The sequence below is a fragment of the Narcine bancroftii genome, chromosome 6 (assembly GCF_036971445.1).
Source record: "Narcine bancroftii isolate sNarBan1 chromosome 6, sNarBan1.hap1, whole genome shotgun sequence".
NCBI lineage: Eukaryota > Metazoa > Chordata > Chondrichthyes > Torpediniformes > Narcinidae > Narcine > Narcine bancroftii.
This window is the reverse complement of record NC_091474.1, coordinates 78621879-78639115: the sequence shown is the minus strand read 5'-3', so window position 1 is coordinate 78639115 and position 17237 is coordinate 78621879. Positions and strand designations below refer to the sequence as shown.

Sequence of the window (17237 nt, the reverse complement as noted above, 5' to 3'; positions counted from 1 at the left end):
TGCTTCATTCCAGGCACTGCACGCATCATGCAGCAGCTCTTCACCCTCATCGTGGCCAAAGACAAGACACTCGCCTGGACTCCAGAGGCCAGCAGAGCATTTGAAGCCACAGAAGATGCCCTCACGAAGACTACCCTGCTCATCCACCCACGCACCGACATGCATATAGCGCTCTCCTTTGATGCCTCTGCCACGGCCGTCGGCACCGTCCTGGATCATCAGGTAAACAGACTGTGGAAACAACTGGCATTCTTTAGCTGACTTCTTTGCCCGCCAGAGCGCAAGTATAGCGCTTTCAATCGTGAGTTGCTGGGCATGTACCTGGCGGTGCGTCATTTCCACTATTTCTTGGAGGGGAGGCCTTTCACCATTTTTACTGACCACAAACCCCTCACTCAGGTGTTCACTATGGCAAGAGATCCCTGGTCGGCCCGCCAACAGCGTCATGTCTCCTTTGTGTCATAGTTCACCACCGACATTCAGCACAAGGCGGGGAAAGACAATGTGGTCGCCGACGCACTCTTGCTACTGGCCATTTGCACGTTGACACCCAGCCTCGACTTCGACCAGCTCACCCGGGACCAGAAGTCCGTCGAGAAGACGCGGGCCTTCAGGACTGCCATCATGGCCCTGCTGTTCCAGGACCTCCCGACTCCTCAAGGTGAGGGCATTGTCCTGTGCGATGTCTCCATGGGCACCCCGTGACCAGTGGTTCCCCAGCAGTGGCACAGGCAAGTCTTCCACCATATCCATGACCTTTCCCACCCTTCATCTGGCACGGGCTTCGAGCTTCGGAAGCAGATTGCGGACTGGGCCAGAATCTGCATCCATTGCCAGCTTTCCAAAGTACACAGGCACACCAGAGCACCCGTACAAGATTTTGAACACATCCAGGAATGGTTCAGCCACATACACGTGGACATCATAAGACCCTTACTCGTTTCCCAAGGTAACTGTTATCTTTTCACGGTGGTAGACTGCACCACTCATTGGCCTGAGGCGATCCCAATGCCAGATGTCTCCACAGACTCCTGCTACCGAGCACTTTTGAACGATTGGGTTGTCTCTAACCACCTCACCAGTGATCAGGGCACCCAGTTCACCTCTGCGCTCTGGACACAGCTCAGCAACAGGCTGGGGATCGAGCGACATCACACTATGGCTTATCACACACAGGCCAAATGGCTAGTCGAACAATTGCACCGCCACCTTAAATCGGCACTTATGGCCTGCCTCACCGGCCCCGACTGGGTGGACGAGCTTCCTTGGGTGCTCCTGGGCATCTGCTCGACACTTAAAGAAGACCTACAGGCGTCATCAGCCGAGCTGTTCTATGGTGCACCGCTAGCCCTACACGGTGAGTTTGTCAACGCACATCACAACCCGAAGCAGTCACCGCAAGGTCTACTTCCCCGCCTCTGGGCCCAGTTGGACTCCTTCAAAGCCCCACGGCCGCCCAGACACGGCACATGGGCCTCTTTCGTCCCCAGCAAGCTGTACTCCGCAGAGTATATTTTTATTAGGCGGGGCCCGTCCACAACACCTCTACAAAGACCATAGAAAGGACCATACAAAGTCATCCAGCATTCAGGATCCACTTTCACACTGGATATCGGGGGGTAAGAGGGAACTGTTTACGGTGCATAGGTTAAAGCCAGCCTACCTCAACCCCACCAAGCCAGTAGTTGTGGCCCAACCCAAGAAGCGAGGCCACCCAGCAACAAAGGACATTGGCGTCGGTTCTGAGGGGGGGGGAGGCTGTGTGGCGGTATGCCATTAGGCAGGCGAACCGGCCCCACTTGTCACGCACGCGGTGGGGCAGCCGGCCAAAATTGTGCCGTCGGAGATTTCCTCCTGACCTCGGCACCGGGCCCAGAAACCTGCACTTGGCAACCCATGTGACACCCCGGTGACGTCGGGGCCCCCGACGTTCTCATCCAGGACCAGGCTGGGAATATAAGACCAGCCAGGCAGCCTACAATAAATCAGTTTTGCTCACTGAACTCAACCCGTCTGGTTGGGCGATCGTTCAGTTAGCAATGTAGCCACTGCTACAGTCTATTATAATCCCCAATTTTATTTCAGGAAGCAAACCTTTTAAAAAAAGAAATTGTTGTCCAGTATAATCATGCCAGACTCGAGCTGAATTGACTTGGAGCAAATTCCTTGCACTCAGTAGAACAGTATTGATCAATGTCTCAGCCACTGACTTTAAAGCTGGCACAAGAAACTTTGTTTCGCTATCTTCTTCACATCTTCACGCACCCAAAACTGGAAGGATTGGCCATAATGTTCTCATAATGGCAATGTGATTAGAGGGAATGTTCACCATCATATCTGTGGTCATGTCCACTGAAAATGCTGGAAATACTCAGCAGGTTTGACAGCATCAGTGAGCCCAAAATGGTGAGCATCTTCTGCTTTTCTGCTTTTATTTCATTTTCCAGTATCTGCAGCTTCTGCTCTTAGGTTCCAACATCCAATTGGTTGAGAAGATTGAACCTAATAGAATAAGAAGGGTTTGGTCTGCTGGGTGAGCAGTCCAGTAAGTCAATTCCAGCATGCATACAGCAGGACAAAGTAAAAGTGCACTCCAAAAATGTGCTGATTCTTAATCGCTGGAACAAGTGTTTTAATTTATTTTTACCCCCTCCATAAATCTTCGTCCGCGAAGCCAAGCCAAAGAAGAAATGAAAACATACAGCAAGGAAACAGGCCCTTCCAGCCCACAAGTCTGTTCCGCCCAAGTAAACCCAATTAACCTATAACCCCCCCAATGGTTTTGAATGGTGGGAGGAAACCGGAGCACCAGGAGGGCCATACATTGTCATGGGGAGAATGTACCGGATTTGAACCTGGGTTGCTGGTGCTGAGATAGTGTCGTTCTAACTTCTTCACTAACCGTACCGCCCTGACCAAGGTAGAAGCATGGAAGAATGTTCGAAAGCTTCCTGTAAATAGTCATCAGGAAAAGCAATTACAGGTTAAGCATGGAGTTGTTTACTTACTCACAAACTGCAGGGAAGGACAAGCCAATGAAGGCACTGGACAGGTATTCAGTATACATCTCGTTGGACACGCCTTCCAAGTAGTATTTCTGCCAGGTATCCTCCTCGATCTGGAGTGGAAAAAGAAACACGACACTGACCCAGATAAAGAGAAAAGTCTGCAGACACTGTGGCTGTAGTGGAATCCACAAAGTCTGATGTAGCCTATGTTTTGCTGCATTAGCAGGGACCTCCCATCGGCCAACCATTTTAATTCCACAGCCCATTCCCACACACCAAGGCCAAGCATAAATTGGAGGAACAACAGCTAATATTCTGTCTGGGCTCTCTCCAACTTGAAGGCATTAACATTTATGATTTTTTACATAGAACTTGCGTGTTTTTTCTATTCTGAAGTGTCTCCCTACCTTCCGGGAGTGGTCGTCCACACAGGAACAAGCAAAATTCCATATCACACCGCGAGTTTAGTCAGAATACCTGAAGTGCAGTATTTAAGGAGGCCAGACATCCTATTCATTAGCCCATTGTTCACGGATCACCTGCAGCTCAGTTTATACCGCAGGCGATCTGTGAAAATAACTAGGGTTTGAGGAGGTAAAATGTTGGAACGGGACTGAGTCCTTATTCATGATCTGATCTTTTTACACAGGCTGCGTTCCGGGAAATTGGGAGTAATTTTCTGCATCGCAGCGGCTGTGCAAAAACATAATTGACCTCCAGTTTCCATTAGACTCGTTCTCTCATCTCGCTATCTCCTTTCCTCCAGCTTTCCATCTCCTTCCCTTTTCATTCAGAGAGTGACCCCCCCCTCCCCTGATCACTCCTCAGCGTTTCTGCCCTCCCACTCATATCCACCTATGACCCCTTGCCTGTTGTCCTGTGCTCCACCCCCTACCCCTTCTTCCATCCTCTCCTCCCCCTCCCCCTCCCACCTTTCTATTCTTTCTGCTCATACCTAGAGGCCCGCAACATTGGTTACATCACTCTACTACCTATCCACTCTGCGCGACCTGCTGAGTTTCTTCAGCACTTTAATGTGTTGCACAGAACACGGATCCAGTTTATTTTAAGGAAAACCAGAAGTGCTTTGCCTGTCCTCTCAGTGCATTGGCAGCGTTGTGACTAGAACCACAGAAATGAAAGCTGATAAAAATCAGACGGACTGGTCCCCCTCTCCATCATTCTCGCAGGGCGCCAGTAAGATGAGATTAGAAAACTTCCATTAGTGTTGGCTTTGTAACAATCATTGCCTGCAAACAGCAAGCCACGGCTTGAGGCATGATTAGTATTTGCAATAATGTAATAGACTGGAAGCGCACAAATGAGAACTGTTCCTGGATGCCCAGCCACTGTCCAAGAACGGAAGCTTTAACCTTAGCCTCACCACTCCAACTCCATCCTGGAACTCATTAATAAAAACACAAATTCAGGATATACTCTACAGCTCAGGCAGCATCTGTGAAGACCATATGACCATGTGATGTAGGAGCAGAAGTAGGCCATTCAGCCCATTGAGTCTGGTCCACCATTCCATTCTGCCACTCAGCCCCACTCCCCTGCCTTCTCCCCAAACCTTTGATACCCTGATTATTCTGATGCCTATCAATATCTGCCTTTCAGGCTCCAAACGGCCTAACCTTCAAAGCTGCTCATGGTGGAAAATTCCTGAGGTTCACCACTCTCCGCGAAGGAAATTCCTCTGCATCTGTTTTAAATGGGCACCCTTCAATCCTGAAGTTGTGCCCTCTTGTCCTCGAATCCCCTACCATGGGTAACAACTTTCCCACTCCATCCAGAGTTTTCAATGTTCAAAAGGATGCTGCGAGATTCCCCGTCATCATTCTGAAGAGAGAAAGAGATCCAATGCTTCAGCTCATTGACCCTTCATCAGAGCCACAAGTGAGAAAGCAAGCACGGCCTAAGTTGCAGATAAATTTTGTTAACGTTTGGTTGGGTGGTGGGGAGAACACAGGCAATGTCTGTTACATCTCTCCTGCTTTGGAGGTACCAAATGCAGATTAGGGCGCGCCTTTGCAGAGTTTCTCTGTTCATTTGTAATGAAGAACTATTTCTATTGTGGCTGCTGTTCTGATTCAAAGTTTCTGTTTTTAGTCTTCTACGTTGTTTGAACAAGTTCCTGTTAGTTTGAGGATCAGTGCCTCCTCTTCAGTCGCAACACTGTGGCCCTTGAATTCAACACATTCAGCTAACTAATCTTTCCTGTTTGTTTCCAAACTGGCTGTGAACACAACTCAGTTTGTTCGCGCCACCTGCCAAGTATTTCCAGCAATCTTTTATTTTAACCTGTTATCCGGAATTCAAGCAACCGGCGACGTCAACCAACTGGCAAAAAAAAAATGATTGAGGTAAATAAATAAATAGAATTAATAAGTAACACGACTGAGGCGAGGGGGAGGAAGTTTAAGGGGGACGTGTAAGACAAATATTTGACACCGCATGGTAGGTGCTTGGAACGGGTTGCTGCGGTAATGGTGGAAGCAAATACTATTGTAGCATTGAACGGGGTACGAGATAAACACATGAATAGAAAGAGGATGGAGGAATATCTATCAGGTGCCAGTGGCAGTTTGAGTTTGATTTGGGCCTTGTGTTCGGCAAAGAATCATGGGCCAAAGAGAGTGTCCCTGTGCTGTGCTGTTCTGTTCAATTACACTGGTCAATGAAGATTCTGTTTCCTGAAAACTTTTGGATGTATTTTATAGATTTTAAGCTGATGATCATGAAAATCACTATAATTTTTTTTATCATTTAATTCTAGATATGACCTATTTTTGTGATTTCCTGTCATATTTTAAGAGTTCTTCAAGCAGACAAAACCATAAAGTGTAACGTCATTGAAAATTCATTTTCTGCATTCACACTTGGACGTCTTCCCTGCTGATCTTGGTGCAGTCAGTGATGAAACGGGGTGAAAGGTTTCACCAGGACATCAAGACCATGGAAAAATGGTGTCAGAGCAACTGGAATCCATCAATGCTGGACACTGACATGAGGGGCATCAGATGCTGAGTACAAATTAAAATCAGCAGCGAAACATTTTTAGGTCAGTTGAACTAATGGAATGTGTCAGCGTCATTAAGCGATTACACATACTAAATTCAATAAAAGTTAATATAATGTATCCCCAACTTCCTAAATGATATAGCAAATCTGAAATTATCTTTATGTTCAGCTTGAGGATGCCTATCATAGTTTCGAGGAAGCAAACCTTTTGAAAAAATTTGTTATCTATCTGCCATGACGGGGTTCGAACTCGCGGCTCCAGTTCAAAATGCAGGACTTTGGATGCAGTCCAGCAATTTAATCACTAAGCTACCATGCTCTACTGAGGCTGGCCTGAATAACGAAGCTCTTTTCCCCAAATATTTGTCTGAGTTGCTGAGACAAAACAACAGCTGGACATGCAGGGTAACACACACTCTTTGTCCAACGTGGCCGCATTTAAAATCTACCTTTTACAAATATGCTCCACTGCACCAGCAACTCATTTTTCACTCCACTGAGGCTGCGTCTCTTATCCAAGTCTGGCTAACGAGTAATTTTAGATCATGAACTTGTGATTAGGTCATTGAGAATGCATTGTTTCTCATTATTACATGACAGTTGAAAATGCATGAGGAAGAGAAATCACATTTTTTACTTTAGAAGGAGGCTCGATATTAGAAAATGAAATCCGAATGACTGTAACCTTGGCTGCACTCCAAGACTGCGGCATGAAAAACCACAGGCACAATTTGTACCCCAGTACCCTGATCCAGATGGAGTGGTCTTCTGAAGGTATCTGCTTGAAGGATGGAATTTTAGGAGGCAGTGTGAACCAGAAAATGCTGGAAATGAGCATGAGGTCAGGCAAGGTCAGTGGAGAGAGAAGGAGTTACTATTTCAAGACAATTCCCTTTGAGAAACAAAGTTAGTGTTTCTCTCCTATAAACCTTTTGGACATACAGGCCCTTCAGGCCCATCCAAATACCCCATTTTACCCGACAGCCCCGTATGGTTTTTTTTGAAAGGTGGGAGCAAACCGGAGGCCACAGAGGAAATTCACACAGAAAGTACAAACTCCTTGCAGACAGTGACAGATTCGAACCCGGGTCGCTGGCGCTGTAATGGGGTTTATGCGCTGACCGTGCCGCCCTTTTAGAACAGTTCTGGTGAAAAATCATCCACGTGAATGAAGCAGATCTCTGCCTCTCCTTCCACCGACATTGCCTGACCTCATGCTTATTTTCTGTTTTCATTTCAGATTTCCAGCACTTGCATTTTTGAGTCATTGCAATTGTTTGGTGAGAGTACTCCTGGGAAAATAATTATTGCATTTGTCTTTAAAATTCACAGCCCAAGTGAATCACAGAGTCATTTAAAGTCCCTTAAATGCATCAACCAACTGCTGCTGCTTGGAGAAGTGCAAAGAGCAGAGGCCTCATTCCAACCTGTAGTAGTCAACACTGATTGAGTTAATTAATTGAGGTTAATCCCTGGTATCCGGAATTCCAGCCACTGGCAAAGAAAAAAAATCGAGGAAAATAAGAATAAAATAATAGGTAAAAATATGCAAGTTTAAAATCGTAAAAGTAAATGTTCTCTAAGTAACAACCTTTGGTGAAGATGGTAGCAAATATTCAGCCAGTGTCGGGCTTTGCTCATAGCAGCTGTTGAATGAAGTTGTGTAAAAAAAGCACTGGTGTCGCCCAGGGTGAAGTGCTGGTTGATGCCGCTCGCCGTTGGGGTGACTCTCTTAAAGTATCTCCTTACCCCGCTTAGTACAACTTTCCCCAATCAGAGGCTTTATCTGTAAGCTTGGAAGGCGGGGGGGGGGGGGGGGGGTGGAATTATCCATAATGTTATTGTTTGTCTTTCGGACGGCTCCGTGGAGGAGGAGGAAGCAGCGATGGTTAAATGTTTTCAAATAATGTGACTGAAAATAAAGTAAAACACTTTCGTTTATATATTCATGCAAATTAAGTTTGTTCAGTACAAGTACAGTGTAGTATTTTTGTCTTTTAAACTGTTTATTCTTAATGCATTATTAGCTAGGCTTTATAAGAAAAAGTCTCAAGCAACCAGAAAATGCACATATTTGGCATCTACTAATCCCCATAGGTGCTGGATACCAGGGATTTTACTGTATTTACAAGGAGCTCAAATCATTTCTCCAATTGGGAAATGTTATGTCAGGACATATTTTCTGCTTTCAAAACATAGCGAGAAAGACGTGCAGAAGGAACTTATCATGGTTCGTGGAAATGATCTTGGCTCCACATTGGGACAAAGATTGGGATTCAGCCACTGATGGATTGGAAACGTTTGCAAGGCAGCTGTTCAGAGACAATCTTATGGGTGTTAGTCAGGCCTCTGGCTTTCACGGTTCTTATTGAAAGTACAACAAAGGCCCTCTCCCCAGTGTCCTGACCAATATTTCTGTCCTGAACCACAGTCACTTAAAACGGATTAACACATTGCTGTTTATGGGATCTTGCTGTGCATCTTGCTGTATTTCTCCATTACTGCGACTATACTTCAAAAGGCACAGTGTGTACCAGGGAGTCTAGAAACCACGAACAGTACGATAGAAGTGGGAGCTGTTGATTTTATATCTTCACACATAGTTTAAGATTTTTCTGGTAACAAGTCTAGGTACATTTTTAAAACATGCCATTGATACGGTCTGGTGTTTAATAGCTTCCACCAAACAAATACATGCTATTAATCATAGAACCACTAACTTTATCAGCACAGGAGGACTTTCTGCCCGACACATCCATGCTGGTCAAAACTAAACATCAAATTCATCCCCTTTTGCAACTCTTGGTCCATAACTCTCCTGGTCCTGACTGTTCGGGTGAAAGATTTGAACTGTTTTGAGGAATTTGCCTTCAGGCAGTGAGGTCCAGATCAGCTGAGTGAAATGACTTTAATCCTTCTATTCCATATGCCCTGCAGTTAGTGGGCTCTCTACCCAGGGGGGATGGATCTCCTTTAATTTATCCAGACTCTCCCATCTGTTCCCTTTGAGATGAAGAAAACAAACCAAAATAAGCTTTTTTTTTTAAACACAAGGAGTTGTGGGGACCTGGAATGCCTTGCCAGGGGTGGTGGTGGGAGGCTGAAAGATTAGGGGCATTTCAGAGACTTTTAGACAGGTGCATGGATGAAAGAAAAGTAGAGGGTTAGGAGGTAGAGAGGGTTTAGATTTTTTGGGGGCGGAATAACATCGAGGGCCAAAGGGCCTATAGTGCCCCGTAGTGTTTTATGTTCTCCCCTCATAACTATGGTAACTTTTCATAATCACTGATTACCATTACATTTCTGCTCTTCCACCCCACAGCCCATTCCCCTGCACAGATACACCATCGCGAGGAAAGGTAAACCAGAATCTCAGATCATATGCCCATGTGACCGCACCATCAGCTGCACTGAGGGTTATACCCAGTGGTGGTTGGGTGCTCAAGTCAGGTCTGAGAGCCTAAGAGTGGTAGCTGTTCCAATGCAGCATGGTTGGTGTAGCAGTTAGCACAACGCCATTACAGCACCAGCAATCGGGACCAGGTTCGAATCCCGCGCTGTCTGTAAGGAGTTTGTATGCTCTCCCCGTGTCTTTGTTTCCCACCGTTCAAAATGTACCAGGGGTTGGAGGTCAATTGGGTGTAATTGGGCATGTGGACTGAAAGGGTATGTTATTGTGTTGTGTGTCTAAATTTTTAAAAATTATATTAAATGTACAAGGACTTGGGCCACAGCAGAAGGTAAGAAAAGATAGGTGCTCATGGAAAGGGCAGCACTGAGCCATTTAGTGGTACTGTCTAGTCAGTGATCACCTCAGAGACACTTTGGCAGGTGGGATTAGGAAATAATGAGATAACATGCCTTCAGGGTGAAACACGAAAGACTGTAGATGTTGTGATTTTTGTAAACGCAATCACAGGTCTGAAAGGCTTTTTGCTTATACCTTGAAGAAGGGCTCAGGGCCAAAATGTCAGTAATATATCTTTATCTCCTATGGACGCTGCCAGACCTACTGAGTTCCTCCAGCATTTCTGTGTGGTTTTAGATAGCGTGGCTCCCACTAGGATTATTTGGGATACATACATACAGACCTACAGCACAGTTACAAGCCCTTTCAGCCCTTGAGCCCGTATCGCTCAATTACACCCAATTCACCTTGAACTGCCATATGTTTTGAACAGTGGGAGGAAAGTGGAGCACCCGGAGGAAACCTACGCAGACATGGGGAGAACGTACAAACTCCTTAGTGACAGCGCTGGATTCGAGTTCCAGTCACTGACGCTGTTACAGCGTTGTGCTAACTGTTTTTCTCTGATCATAACACAGAAATACTGCGTTCATTTCAACCTGTCCATTCTGTCAATCATTTTCATCATCGAAAGCTGCCGGCATGATTTCTGTTCCTTTTTTCTTTCGCATTAGTCCATAAATTCCTGAAATACATTTGCATTACTCGCATTTGCCGTGCTTTGTCTTCAGGCATTTTGTCTAAAATCCCCACTGGAATTCTCAGACATTGTCTTACGTTGGCAGCCTCTAGTACCCTGTCCCTCGATTTGATAAAAGGCCAAGCGTTAGGAACATGACCATATCTCTTTCCACAGATGCAGTCTGATCGGAATGTTTGTAGCATTTTTCTGCTTTATTTCAGATTTCCAGAATCTGCTGCAGACTCACCAGAGGCCGCAGGCTCCAGCCTCCAGAGTTAAACAAGGAAGTCGGCGGTCGCTGGGTGGAGTGCAACGCACAAATGTGCTGGAGCAACTCAGCAGGTCATGCAGCATCCAGAGGAAGGAGAGGGTAACCAACATATTTTGGCTGAGCCAAAGGGCCTATAGTGCCCCGTAGTGTTTTATGTTCTCCCCTCATAACTATGGTAACTTTTCATAATCACTGATTACCATTACATTTCTGCTCTTCCACCCCACAGCCCATTCCCCCGCACAGATACACCATCGCGAGGAAAGGTAAACCAGAATCTCAGATCATATGCCCATGTGACCGCACCATCAGCTGCACTGAGGGTTATACCCAGTGGTGGTTGGGTGCTCAAGTCAGGTCTGAGAGCCTAAGAGTGGTAGCTGATCCAATGCAGCATGGTTGGTGTAGCAGTTAGCATGGTAAAAGGCCCTGTTGGCCCATGAGCCCAATCGCACACAATTGACCTACATCCACAGATAACCGGATCACCTGGAGGAAGCCCACGCAGACATAGGGAGAACATATCAATTTCTGTCAGACAACGCCGGATTCGAACCGCTGTAACCGTGCTAACTGCTATGCTAACCATGCCATTGTGCTATGCTAACCATGCTGTTTTAGGCCCTGGCCACTACAAGAGATAAGTTTTCGCTCAAGTGCTGGGTGCTCCATCTGGCTGAGAAGATTTCTGTTGGTTGGAAGAACTTCTCTCACAGGAGCTTGACCCTCTCAATAGGAAACTTAAACTTCACTGCCCTGGCAAGTGATAGGAGCACGAAGAGTATTCCCTGAGTCTTGACTGTGGAGCTATCTAGAGGGCAGGGCCAGCGTGCAAGGAACGGTCTGTTGACATAAAACTGTAAGTTCAAAGTAATTTAATAAATTTGGAATGTGATGATAATTAAACTACCAGATCATTGTTAAAAAGCCACCTGGTTCACTCATGTTTTGAATGGAAGCAAATCTGCCTGCCCTTCCAGGTCTGATGTGTTGGTGACTCCAGAGCCATGGATGGGTGGCAAGGTTCACGTAGCTGCTACAGAGCCAGTGATCAGAACCAGGTTCAAATTTTTCAGGAGTTTGTACGTTCTCCCCGTGTCAGCGTGGGTTTTCCGTGGGCTCCGGTTTCCTCCCACCATTCAAAACCCACGGAGGGGCTGTGGGTCAATCGGGTGTAATTGGGCGGCGTGGGCCTGTGTGCCGAAAGGGCTTGTATGTCTAAATTTAATTGCCTTCTAATCAGGGGTAATTTGTGGGCAGGTTATTAATGTTGGCTCACCCTGAGAGGCCATCTCCTGCAGGCCAATAAACCAATCTCCACGGAGCTGAAAAGCTAAGGGAGGGGAGTGGATTTGACCAATTGCCAACTTGCTTGTAGACCTAGCAGTGAAGGTTTGTGGACAAATCCAAGATTAAAATGAAATGTGGGAATCCAAGAGTGTAGGTGGGGAAAGGATTAGTTTGAGAAGCGATTGGAACAGTCATCTTCCAGTAATGAGGCACAGAGAATGAAGGGAGGGCAAAAGGGATGAGATTCAAGGTTACTGTAATGGTTAGCACTGTGTGTAAGGAGTTTCCACGTCTGCGGGGGTTTCCCCCAGGGGCTCCGGTTTCCTCCCACCTTTCAAAACATACTGGGAGGGTTGTAGGTCAATAGGGTGTAACCTGGCAGCGTGGGCCGAAAATGTACTGCGGGGGGGTTGTAGGTCAATAGGGTGTAATCTGGCAGCATGGGCCGAAGGGCCTGCTACCTTGCTGTATGTCTAAATGTAAATCTAAAATTAAAAAAAATTGCAGTGACGGAAATGTCAGCTTTTCAGCTTGAAAGGAAAAGAGTTTTCCCCATTAGAATGAAATAAAGACAAGCTCGGAGAAAGAAAATATGAAGTCTCTGTGTCTTTGTGAAATCACGAGGAAAAAGAATGAAGAACACGTGTGGGGAGATGAACTGGTGCTTTGGGAGCCACAGCTATTCAGGAAGAGATGCCAGATTAATCGTAATTTATGATGTTGATTTTTGAGGTTGTAACTGAGGCATTCGGCAGTAAATCAATCAGCTGTGGAACAGAATCAAAGTCAGAAGCATTAAGCGCAGAGGCAGCGAGAGAGATCCATCCGGCTGAATTGAAAGTACGGCCTGTAAGTATCCCAACCAACGGATCTGGGCAAAAACACCTCCTGGCTTTGCTGACGTGTAAATTCTCCTCATATTGGCCAGATTTATGTGCAGATTAATGTTCTGGAGAGAAAAAAAAAAGAACTGCTTGAACCAAGTCCAAATATTCTTTGGAGTTTTTAATAATTTGCACGTGTATTCTGCAGTTAGCTTGTGAGGGTACTGGCTGACATTCCCTTTCACAGAGACTCAACTTTACTCCTAAGGCAGGATTTAAGGCAAAATTACATCAAGATATGTATGAAAATATTTCAAGGTGCACACATAATTTAGTGATTTGTCAGTGTGTTTCTGGCACTTTATCAACGTTGTGTTTAATATGCACCATTTATTTTCCGACTTAATTTTGAAAGATGAAATCAGCACTTGGACTTCGAAATGCTTCATAAACTCCCTTCACACCAAATTCTTGAGTGACAACATGGAACCAAGTGATTGATCATTTTCAGGTTTTCTTAACCCTCGAATGAGATTTTGATTAAAACAAATCATTTTTCATCAACGGATCACCAGGTGATTAGTTATTTCAGCAGAACGTGAGTAAACAAACAGCAGCTGTGATTAATAAAGGCGATGGATAGGATCCAACTCTTTAATTCCCAGACAGGTTCGTTGTTCCTGCAGCCAATAGAGGAAGTTTCATTATTCCCCTAATCCCTAAAAGCTTTGGCCTGCACAACTGGGCCTGTTAAAAGCTGAAGCCCTGGAGACTCTGTTATGCCGATTAAAAGCCAATGGACAACACTAAATGATCAAATACACTTTGGAAAAAAAATATATAAAGTCTATTCTCAACTTGGTGACAGGTATATGATGTATGTATGTTTTGAAATGATGTGAAACCTTACCTAAACTAATTACTTCATTCATGTTAACAAAGCATTCCCAGAGTCTGATCATTAACTGATTCATGTTCAATGCTCTGTGGCACTGAAGCATAGGTGTTTTACCAATAAAGCAAAAGTTAACACGCACATAACGACTAGTGGAGGTACAAAACAAACCACAAGCGGGGTGGGGAAAGGGAGGGTTGTGATGTGCAAGTAAAATTTCAGGTGACCGAACAATTTTAGGTCCAGATGCTGGGATCAGTAGGAAAACAAACTCAGCGGCTCAGTCAGCAACTGTGGAGAGAAAGTTTACGTGGACAATGTTTTGGTTTGGGCTACTCTTAAGACTAAAGTGGGAAGGTGGGGGAGGGCCAGCATTGTAAAAATAGGGTGGGAGGGTCAGGAGGTGATACTGGACAAAAACTACCCCTCACTCTATTTCCAGTTGCATTCGTGTTAGGGAGAAGACAAGCTTCGCTCCCTCAGGTCCGCCCTTCAGTCCAAACACAAATGACCTTCTACCTATGAGAGTACAGATTCTATCACCAATGTGTATATGTACATATGTACAGATGGTAGTGTAGGATGACTGTGATTGGCTGAGAGTGTAGCCACACCTACTGGCAGGTCTTAAATGATTGCTCCTAGCCAGACCAGGTCATTCTGGACTGGTCGACCTACTTGTGATATGCTCCAGTCTTTTAGTTAATACAAGCCTTGGTTTGGATCAACAAGTCTTTGGTTCTTTCGACGCGCATTACACTACCTCACATTTCATCCCACCTTGTCAGCATGGGTACGATGGCTGAAGGGCCTTTTTCTGCTCTGTTCAGCTCTGAGACCTCTACTTTCCACCCCTGCCCTCTACTGCCTCATTTCCTTAGGTGACCAGGAATCCTCCATCCTCCGTCCAAGGGTATCACCAATTCAGCATTCACAGTGCTGGGCTGAAGACAATTCTTAAGATTCTCCTTCTCTTTGTCCTAAATGCCCCTCCCTCCCCCACCCCACAGGAACCCAAGATTATACTTTATAGATATTCTTCATTGGTAATTTCGAGATACAGCATGGTTACAGGCACTTCTGGCCCACGAGCCTGTACTGATCAAACACTCCCATGTGACTCTTTCATGGAAAGTTTAAAAAAAAACAGATGAGGCCCAATCAAATCCTTGAGATTGTTTTGATTTAGACCAGTGGTTCTCAACCATTTTTCCACTCACTTATCACCTTAAGTTATCCTTTACTAACCACAGAGCTCCTATGACATCCTTTTGCTCTGTGATTGATATGTGAGTGGTATGCGAGTGGGGAAAAAAGGTTGAGAACCACCAATTTAGGTGGTGACATTCAGCCTTACTATTTGTAATGCAAGTTCCCAGGCAACTAGCAGGTTTGTGTTAAGAGTTCAATGATTGCATTGTGATCTGAGCCGTCAGACTGAGATTCAGGCTGCCTTAATGCTCTGTATCAGCACCTCCCGTACGCTACCACCAAGGTTGTGGGAAGCAGTCAAAAAGCAACACCAACATCTGCATGTGCCCTCCAAGTTACACACCATGTTGAGTTGGAAATACATTGCTAATCCTTCACTGCCAAATGTAAATCTTGAGCCGCCCAATTACACCCAATTAACCTACACCCACAGTATATTCCAAATGATAGGATGAATCCGGAGACCCTGGGAGGAATATACAAACTCCTTACAGGCAGCATGGGATTCGAACCCCAGTCTCAAGCAGACACAGGGAGAAAATACAAACTCCTTACAGACAGCATGGGATTCGAACCCCAGTCTCAAGCAGACACAGGGAGAACATACAAACTCCTTACAGACAGTGTGGGATTCGAATCCTGGTCCCAATTGCTGGCATTGTAAAGGCGTTGCACTAACTGCTCTGCCAACCATGCCACCATGATAATAGGAGCAGTTGGTCATTTGCCTCATCGAATCCATTCAGATAGCTATCAACCTCTGCCTTAAATACGCCCAACGACCTTGGTAGCAAATCCCAGAGTTTCATCACTCTCTGGCTAAAGAAATTCCTCTACATCTCTGTTTTAAATGGGCGCCCTTCAGTCCTGAAGTTGTGCCCGCTTGTCCTAGTCTCCTCCTGCCATGGGAAACAACTTTGCCATGTCTACACATAAACTGGCTCACTACTGCCCTCTCAAGGACAATTAGGCATTGACAGTGACTGCCAGTCCCACCAGTCTCCTGACAATTAAAACATTTTTTTAAAGCCTACATTAGGTGTTACGTTCACTGGAGACAATACCAGCAATGGAAAATACAATACAGGGTACCAGGAGTTAGACAAGTCTGCAGTCACTGTAGTTCAATAGCCAAAAGTACTATAGAAACTCAGCAGGTCACACAACGTTCCTTGTTGTAGGAGATAGGTTACCAACATTTTGGGCTCACTTTTGAACAGAGTACCAAGTATTCTTTAAATCTGTATGATTTTCTAATTTAGAATGTGGCACATATGCAGCACAAATATCCCAGACCAATCTGTTACAAAAAGTAATCATGTTTCAAAAAAAATTCTATCATGTTACATAGTTGAGTGCGTTCCACATCAGCCAGAGCCATAACAAGGAGGACAAAAATCTCTTGTAGCCGCTTTGTTACAGATGAAAGAAAATCATTAATTTTACTGTTGACAGATGTTTGGACACAAATGGTAAATTGCCACAGAATTCTTCAGAAAAACAATGGATTGCTTTTGGTAATATTTGGAGGTCAATGCAACTCTTCAAAATGCCTTTACAAAAACAATGATTATATACAGGACGTACAGTAGGTAATGGACCTTGCACTGCCCAGTAAAATTTAAAACTTATCTGACCTAATTGCATAAATAACTAAACATTTTGACCTAGATGAAGGCAACCCATGATGACAGGATCTTAAAGGTCCCCTTTTCCCCTGGTCACTCCTCCTTATGGGCAGAAGATACAGGTTCAAGAACAGTTCCTTTCTAACAACGATCAGGTTCTTGAACCTCCCCTCGCTACTCTGTCACCACAAAAGAACCTTGATGAAGGGCTCAAGCCTGAAACAATGGTTACACATCTTTCTCTTTGCTATGTTAAGTACATGGTTTGACCTGCTGAGGTTCTCCAGCATTGTGGCTTTACAGTAAAAGTCCATAAACCAGATGCCAGAACACTCGTCTGAAATCTATACTACCCAAGAATCCGGACTTCTCAAAAACTTTCGGTTTATGTGTACATACATAAGCGCCACAACGGCAACAAGTGACCACGTGGAAGTTGCAGTAAAGTTGGAAAAAATATTTGTTTGGTTTTGTACTTTGAATATTATATGACAAAATGTTTCCTTAATAAACTATCAAAATTATTCTCCTTAAATTCTCCTCAAGCATCTGGAAAATCTGGATTTTAGGGTTTTTTCTGTACTTCAGTCATGGTGTCTGCAGACTTTCGTGTTCTACACAAAAGGACACAATATCTCCTCTAGGATAACTGTGT

At 45.1% G+C, this 17237-nt stretch overlaps 1 protein-coding gene across 5 annotated transcripts in view; it reads right to left on the bottom strand.

Moving 5' to 3' along the window:
- kcnma1a (potassium large conductance calcium-activated channel, subfamily M, alpha member 1a) overlaps positions 1-17237 on the bottom strand; it is a 743259-nt gene that overhangs the window by 197178 nt on the left and 528844 nt on the right. For all 5 annotated transcript variants that reach the window (XM_069885464.1, XM_069885465.1, XM_069885462.1 and 2 more), the window contains exon 15: positions 3009-3118. In XM_069885464.1, coding sequence (XP_069741565.1) covers positions 3009-3118 — 110 coding nt within the window. The remainder of the gene's footprint in view (positions 1-3008; positions 3119-17237) is intronic.